At 37.4% G+C, this 8,705-nt stretch overlaps 1 protein-coding gene across 2 annotated transcripts; it reads right to left on the reverse strand.

The window, feature by feature from the left end:
- Positions 1-579: 579 nt before the first annotated feature.
- coq10a (coenzyme Q10A) lies at positions 580-7,023 on the reverse strand. 2 transcript variants are annotated; one of them, XM_055012794.1, is made up of 6 exons: positions 6,733-7,023; positions 6,434-6,630; positions 4,462-4,611; positions 4,185-4,377; positions 3,857-3,958; positions 580-2,955 (listed from the first exon to the last, which is right to left on the reverse strand). In XM_055012794.1, exons 2-6 carry the CDS (start codon positions 6,568-6,570, stop codon positions 2,788-2,790), a joined length of 750 nt encoding a protein of 249 aa, XP_054868769.1. In that variant the 5' UTR covers positions 6,571-6,630; positions 6,733-7,023; the 3' UTR covers positions 580-2,787. The 2 variants fall into 2 exon arrangements, with proteins under 2 accessions (XP_054868769.1, XP_035813604.1); XM_035957711.2 differs by having other exon boundaries at positions 6,434-7,022.
- Positions 7,024-8,705: the final 1,682 nt, after the last annotated feature.

Consider the following 8,705-nt stretch of genomic DNA (forward strand, 5'->3'; position numbering starts at 1 on the left):
TGCATGATTAAAGGTAAGTGCTGGAAAGTTAAGGTCATTTACTCTCCTAAAAGATGGGACAAATTATTCATTTCCAAATTATGAAATTATGTGGAATCCATAAGAACAAGTTTGGTGTCATGTCCACCCAGCTGATAACTGATCTCTTCTTGTAATAAGAGGATGACAGTACAGCTATAAACCTGCACTTGTTAACCTGGAGCCATGGAGCTTCAGACACCTGAATTTATCATGCAATTTATGACTCCTATTGTATTGCTTAGATTTAAATTAATCTTTTTTTTAAATTCCGTATCTTCATGATCAGGAAAAGAAGATGGTCCAAATACCCACCTCTGCCATGTGCTGTTTATTAATAACTGGCCCACATACCATCACCCCACTCTGGTTTCTTGTTGGCCAGCTGTGTCCTGCGCTCTTGGCTTGTGTAACAAAGGCAACCAGTGCCGAGGAGCTCGGACTTCATGCCATCCTGTGGCACTCGAACTTAATCCAGAAAGGTTACCAAGCCTCATCTACATGCATTTACAGTGCAGGTGATGTGAAACGGTGATGACTTAATAACCGCACAGACCAAAATAAGTGACACCTCTCTTTTTATTTAAATAAAGCTTTATAATACACCCACAGTATTTACAAAGATGCGTTCAAGCTTGCAACATAAAAAGTGATTGAATTCCAAAACTAGCAACTCAAGTCAGTGATACATCTCCTTGTATACATACCAGGCTGCCACTGTTAGACCAATGGTCCTTCACACATCTGCATTTTGAGAATTAGTGTGAAAATAAACTGTGGGGAGATGAGCTCAGGTTATCATAATACTTTAAAAAATATTTCTTCCATTTATAGTCCTATTAAAATGTTTCTAATGCATATTGGCACCTACAATAGTGAAATCAAATTGAATCTCTGTGCAATGTACGTGCATCGCTCTCAAAAACAAATCCAGTGGACATGATGAGCTTCTAAATGGTGCCCAAATGGTATAAAATAGACTTTATTTTATTCCCTAATAATGTAACACTTGAAATGGCATTCAACAATCTTTAAATAACTATCGTTTAAACAGTGATTTCACAGACCCACTTCAATTTCATAAACATTCCTCGTGCATTTAAAGTAACTTTCCCATCATTTCCAAATCACCAACAGAGAAAATAAACCACATCAGCTTAACCCACAGTTCGGTTCTAATGGAGTTTGAAACTTGAGCTTGGACAAAATGAACTAACATGAAGGATGGTCACACTGAATGACTTCCGCCGTTGACCTTTGAAAACCTGAACCTCTCCGTCGCCTCTAAACTACGATGATACAATCAGTGAACTGAATGAGCCCTTTATTGTGGAATAAAGTGACGGTCTGCTTTGATATGAGAAATTTTACACAATTCAATTCAGGGCCTGATAATGCAACACTAAAAATGTCTACATTTTTCTTTTTGTTAGCTACATCCATGCAGCAAAATAAATAAAGGCTAAAAGTCCACAAATAAGCATGAAGCCCACAGACGATGAGAAACGATTTGCAATGTTTTATTCTACAGCCCACCGGTGTGTTTTCTAATAAGGACATACATGACAGGAGAGTATCATCATACACAAAGCTGAGTGGGGAAACTGCTACAACACTGGTTAAAATTTATTCTTAGCATAGTAGTAATCAATTAGGTTACTATGATTATGGCCTAATCTGATTCCTACATCTACCTAGCATGTTATTTCTATTTTATCATTTTCCACAATATAAAGCAGCATTAAATGCGGTTGATCCTTTGATTTTTAAATGTTAGTTTTATAAATCTATAACATAAAAATAAACTGTATTTATCAAATATAAAGTTGTAGTTATCTCACTCAGCTGCGCTTGGTTGTGCAAAGTTTCACTGGCAGGCTGTAAAATAAGGCATTATAAAAACAAGTGGGCTAAGCTTCAAGGTCCAAAAACCCAACTCTCACAGCACATCAACCAAGTTAAAGCTAAACCTCCCAAACCTCAGTCAACTGAGGCCACACTTAACTAGTGCAGAAATGACATTTTTCCTTTTGCAAAAATGTTGCACTTCATAATATTGTCACAACTTACAGTGGCAACGCTCTTTTCACGTCCCAAAACATGGCACCTTTGATTTGAATCCCAATAAAATGATAACAATTTGCATAACCACTGCTGAATAAATTAAAAAGAATGAAATGAACTTTGCGGCAACAGCACTAGTGTATGTCAAACAATACATTAAAACTTCCATTTGAAATAGAAGCGAACGCTAAAAGGCAAAGAATGTGCTTTCCTAGTCTAGTATAACCAGCTGATCCCAGTGCTGAAGTTTACAAGATAATGTGTCAGAGAGGCGACTAGAGCAGACTCAAAGCGCGTCTGTGCCTTTAAAATACATAAAAGGGTGTTCTTAAAATAATAGTCAACTCTCTAACACTGGTAACATGGTGTTGCAATGATTTACTGGTTTGTTTACATAAATACAGCTTGTAACTCTAAGCAATAGCAACTTCCTTCTGCTGAACAAGGACACCCGAAACTGGAGGTAGACAGAAAATGAACACACTTAACACAGGGAGAAGGGAAATAAGCAAGAACTTGTGGCAGGAATTCCAACATTATGCTAAGAGTTAAATGTCCTACATCTTCAGTAGCCGCTATGATGTCTATGTCGCAGCGGAGATGTGATGTAGGGGCCGACTAAGCCGCTTCATGCAGGTTTGAGTGTATAAAGGGAATAAAGGTTGGTATGGTTTAAGGCCAGATGAGGACATACAGCTGCTGAGATCACGTCTGGTGCACCTCGTGAAACATCAGCTCTCGTGGGATACGAGTCTCTGGGCCGTACAGCTTGCATGCTCGCCGCTCAAACGCAGCAACATTCTGCTTCACGACTTCATCGAAGAACATGGTTGCTAACTGGGAGTGTAGCAAAGAGCGGAACTCAAAGGATATCTGTCAAAGATACAAAAATGATTCTATTTTTAGAGAGAGAGTAGGGGAGTCATGAAAGATAGCACAAGTAAAAGCAGGGTTTATCCTGGACAGATAGATTTTACAATTATTATTATATTAAGAAATAAGTAAAAGTAAATAAAGAAGATTTTTTTAAAAAAACATATTTTTAGCCAGTTTTTTAAATTGGGGTTTCACTTAGTCAGGCATAATGGGCTTATCCAATGGTCAGAAATAACATGAAAATGCAGAGATTTCTCTCATTTCTTTTACTATTGTGTGTAGTCACCCTCAAATGCCCACTCTGAACCCGAAAAATCCCTGAGAAGCTGGATATAATAGTTGCAACAGAAACAGTTTGACATTTTGGAAAACTATGCTTATTTGCTATCTTGACTGACACTATTCTCATATCGATACAATAACTAAGAACCCACAACCCCCAGACAATTAGCTTAGCTTAGCCTAAAAGCTGTGGGAAGAAAGATTATGTGTGGAACTACCTCTTGGCTAGGTGCAGTGACTTCCAAGTATCTTGTTCGCATTAGTCCCAGGAAATAGTCCCACACATAAAACTACAATTGGATGTTTTTATACTTCAGTTTCTGTACAGATTAAATAAATTCAATATAATGAGCAAATAAATATCTGGCTATTTCTGGATTGAGCCAGGAGGGTTGTTTCCCATTGTTTCTAATCTTTATGCTAAACTAAGTCAGCTGGTATCAATCCTTTCAGATGGGTGTAATCAAGAGAGTCACAAAGCATTTTCCCCCAAATGTCCTTTAAATGTTTGAATGTTCTTTAAATCTCGGTAATAATGAGAAATGCATCAAGAGGGAGAGAGGCTTCATTGCCCTCTCAGTAAACCACTGCATGAAACAAGCTACAGGTTACTTACAGAAAAGTCTACCGTGCAGGTGCGAGGGTAACCGGGAATGCCAGGACTAAAGCGCCATATCGTCTCCAGGTGATTAAATAGCTTTCCATCTGTACACACTGCCTAAAATAAAACAAAAAAGACACTCAGTGATTAAAAACAGGAAAAGAGACAAGTGAGTGTTCACCAACATCACAAACATTATGTGCGTTAGACAAATTTAGTGTTGCAGTAGGCTTTGATTTACCAATATTTAAATTGTTATATTTTTTATATATATAAAATACAATAATTCCATTCAGATCTTACATGAAACGCTAACAGAATCACTGACACTACTGCCACTTACTTTGACTAGATGAGGCCTAACACTAGTGATCATAGACGTGTATCTCTCCACCACCGGAGGGAATCCCACTTCAAGCTGGGCTTTGGAGTGACCAGCTCTTTTCATGATGGTCTGGGACTTCTTACACCAAGGCACAAAGTGCTTGTAATCGTCAACATTGGCCACCACATCGTACATTTCCTGCATAGAATACCTAAAAGAGGAAACATTACAAGGTTATGGATGACAAAAAGCATAAAAAACATACTTTAAATACTAGTTCATACTTAAAATTTACCCAAGTATCCTACGCTCGGAGTACTCCTTCCTTTTGTTGGTGAGGCTGATGAAGTTTCTGCTCTGAGGAACAGTTGTCATTACGTCCCAGTCTTGAAGGCAAAGCACCCTGGGAGTTCTTGTCATCAAAATGCCACATGATGACAAGTGTCTAAAAGGTAAGGGGAAATGTTCTGTGAGTGAGCCACGTTCTGGAAACAGTGCAATTTACCACAGGCACAGTATGCAACAAAAAAAGTCCACTACATTCCAGTTTCCAGCTTCCAAAGTCAGTGATTACACACAGCACACTGGACCAGGAGGTTATAGAAGGTCTATGGTGTGAGTGTGCCGGTACTTTCTGATCTGGCCTTTTATGTGACCAGCACAAAGCTACGTAATGACACATCTACTTGCACTTTTTGAACCAGTAAGCGATATTTTTTAATACATCGCCCCTATAATCTGACCTAATATGTTTCAACCACTAATGCAAGTGATTTGAAAAAAATTATCATTAGTTAATGGGGACAGGGATGAGCAATATTGCCTTAAAACACTATGACAATAGAAGAGAAACAATGGACTTTCATTGTCTGCCAGGGTGGAAAGCTGCTTTCAGCTCACCAACACATGAAAACATCCTACACAGGATTCTAGCAAAGTAGTCGAAACTAACAAACAAAATTAAAATAACAATTAAAAACAGCTGAGCTTTATGGATTCAACGTCATGACTCTCTTTGTAGAGTTTAGTGCTGCATTTGGGGGAAAACGGACTTCTTAAATACACAAAATAGCATGATTTATGATGATATGATGGAAATTCTAAAAAAAATCCTGTATGACACACTGCTGCCATAAACAAAGTCTGCTTGTTTGGACATCAAATAAACTCTCTCTCCTCTGCTAATGCGGTTTTCAGCTTCTTAGTTGTCGGTTTCAATTTAATATGGTGAATAATGGTTGTTGTATTTCCTCCTTTTATATTTAAACCATGCAGTTTTCTGATACATGGTTCTATTACCCAATAATGGTCAGTCTTTGTTGATTACAATGGGAGCAATGTAATTTTTCTGTTTAATGGATGAATGAACTGAACTTTAAATGATATTTAGAGCAGTTTAGCAATGCTTTTTGCTGTTGTATGTCATCAAACAGTTAATATATCAAGACATGAGCTTATCATTGGTATCATATTGTACATTCAGCTTGTATATGAAAAAATGTGCAAATGTGCTCATGGACTACATATGGGTCACACATTACATCAATATACTATTTTAACAGCAGTAAGACACTACTCAAATGGAGCTGAACTTATCAATCACTTGTCATCTATTTTTGTGATCAATTTATCACTTATTTGTCAGTATTTTTTTAAAGAAAAAGTCTAAAGTCTTTTCCAGCTTGATAAATTAGATTGTTTTCTGGTTTCTTTATTCCTCCGTGACAGTAACTGAACATTTCTGGGTTGTGGATACATCAGAATATAAGGATTTCATATTTTTCACCATCTTCTGACATTTTACAGACCAAACCATTAGTCAAATAATCGAGAGATTAATCAACGCTGTTAAAAAATGTAATTACATTTTTCTAAATCGTTTTTAGCAACTATAGCTAAATAATAACAAAATCGTGTTTTATCCAAGAAAACCACGAAGCACCTTCTAACAGCAATGCAATACTTGTCCGTATCGTGAATTTCTATTTGGTTTTAATGACAAATTCTGGTCCATCGGTTGAGTGCGGGTGCCTACTTTACTCTGTCTTCATTATAACACTATTCAGCAGGATATCCACATTACTGTAATGAATAATCGTCCCACTTTGGACTTAGAAAAACATAAATAAAACGATCGACTAGCTTGTGACCTTCTCGATATAAACTATTTGACCCAGAGTCGACAGTGTCAGTCCCTGTGGACTCAGTGACCAGCTGTGACCCACCAGCTATAATAATAGCCTCTGGTATCTCCGTGACAGGCTCACCTGATGTTTTGTCGCAGGCATCCTCTGGGCACCGCCGTGCGACACGAGCGAGGGGAGCCCACGGAGGCGATCTGCAGAAAGTCACTGAACGTCCGCACACCCATGGGTAACCTCCGGGCACCGGCCGTGGCTGCCATCAAACCAGCCTCTCCGTTCTAGGAAGGGAGTTGCTGGGTTTGAGAGGCTGAGCCCGGGATCTGGTCCAAGATCGGGGGCAGAGAGATTCAAGATCCCGGTCCAACCAGCCCTGCCTCGATGCAGGTGTATTGATGAGCACGTAGCTTTAGCTAATTCTTTACCTTCACCGGAGCAGCGTCTCCTGCCGCTTTCAGGGCTGCGAACGTAGCTACTTTCGGTAGTCAAGCCGCTAACGTTAGCTTGGTTTCATAAGAGCCCGACCAAACGCGACGTAGGGCCGCGTTCCTCTATTTTTTCAGCAATGCTCACATCACTCCGCGTCTCGAGTACCAAACTCACACCAAAGTTAAATTATTTCGGTTAGTTTCGGCTTTGATGTAGTCAAATTCCGCCTCGCTGCGGACGACCTTCTGCTGCTAAGTAAAACGCCGGTGGGACAAATTGTTCCTTTCTTCTGTGCGCCGTTTGGTCGAGTCCAACGTCTCTGTGTAGAAATGCTGCCTCTCGCTGTGCTGGAGGTTAACAGCAGAAAAATCAACTCTTTTTTTTTTTTTTTTTTTGTTTTTTTTTTTTTTTGTTTTAATTTTATTTTGAAAGCAATAAAACAGAAATGTAATTATATTTATGCTTAACGAAATACTGGGTTTAACCTGTACCTGTACTGCCACATTAGCAAAAATGTTAATACTACATATGTGATCAAAACTGAACTTTAAAGGACAAATCACATTAATATTGTACTTTTTGTAGTTTTGTACCTTATGTTGAATATTTTTTCGTACTTTATTTTTATTGTAAAACTATTTTTGAGCTACATATGTTACATGAAAGTTGTTACACAAACAAATTCTTCTTCTTCTCATTATTATTATTATTGTTGTTGTTGTAGCTATTTTTGGCACTAAATAGTAGGTAAATGTGGGTGTTCATGACATCAATTAAGACTCTGTTTCAAAATATAAGAGAATATTTATGAATGTGATTAACGCCTGTGGTTATCTACTATTTAATATCAAAATAGCCGCTGTGAAAATGGCAGTTATGTCTATGGTTACTGCTACTCTGCTAAGGTAAGTTAGCCTAGCGGGATTACTTTTAGCTATACTTTATTTCATTGTCTTTCAGTTTGATTTAAGTTTTAGTTGTTGTCTTGTTTTAGGGGTTTGACATTTTGTTTTTGAAGTGTTGAAAAGTTCTATGTTTTTAAATTTCAGACAACAGGAAAAAAAGGGGAAAATTACTTTTAGCTTAGCTAATGGCTAGCCTTAACTAGCCTGTGTGCAATATCAACTTAATTTTTTTTTAACTATGCTGTTTGCTTTGATCATTTTAAAAACAAGATAAAGTATGTCAAAGTCATATGACTTTTTTGATTGGGGGGAAATTATCATATTTTAATTCATATTTTAATTCCAAATATAATATTTTAATTTATCAAATTAGGTCATGTGGTTTGCTTTAGTAAATTTTATAGCAAGATAAAAGAAGAGAAAGTATAAGAAAAAATCTACAAGAGATCAGTTCAGAGTAATGAGATGAATATTTTATTATGACAGAAGGTGCAGTCTGGGCTCAGTCCCACAGCAACAAACTCTAGTAAAGAGAAATGTGTACTGTTCCTTTATAGATGCAGGTGCGTGTGGAACATCCTGAGGTTAGAGTCGTTACACAGCTGATAACAAACCAGTTCAGATCGGTTTAGGTGAGGAATTACCTGCAAAACACATTCCAGTCTGCAGCAGCAACCCATAAGGTTACAAGGACATTATCAGTTTCTACACAACATTCAGCAAGCAGTACTTTTCCATCAGAGTCTAATTTTTCTTTTTGTGTAACAAAGGAGAAGCTCTCCAACCTCTTGATAAACTGTACAATGACAATAAAGGACATTCTATTCTATTCTAACATATTTAAATGTATGTTTTAATTGTTGATTTGAAATCTTAACTTAATGCTCTAGTTTATTTGTGGAAATTGAAAAAAACTTTTGTCTGTAAATCCATGATTTCCCCTTTGCTCATTAGATTATCCAAAGAGAGTGCACATTTTTGGTTTAGTTTTATCTGTTTTTTTTTTAGGTTTTGTGTCAGGTTTTTGGCAGTGATTAATAATAAACCAACAATGCAGACAATGA

The sequence above is a fragment of the Amphiprion ocellaris genome, chromosome 8, assembly GCF_022539595.1.
Source record: "Amphiprion ocellaris isolate individual 3 ecotype Okinawa chromosome 8, ASM2253959v1, whole genome shotgun sequence".
Taxonomy (NCBI): domain Eukaryota; kingdom Metazoa; phylum Chordata; class Actinopteri; family Pomacentridae; genus Amphiprion; species Amphiprion ocellaris.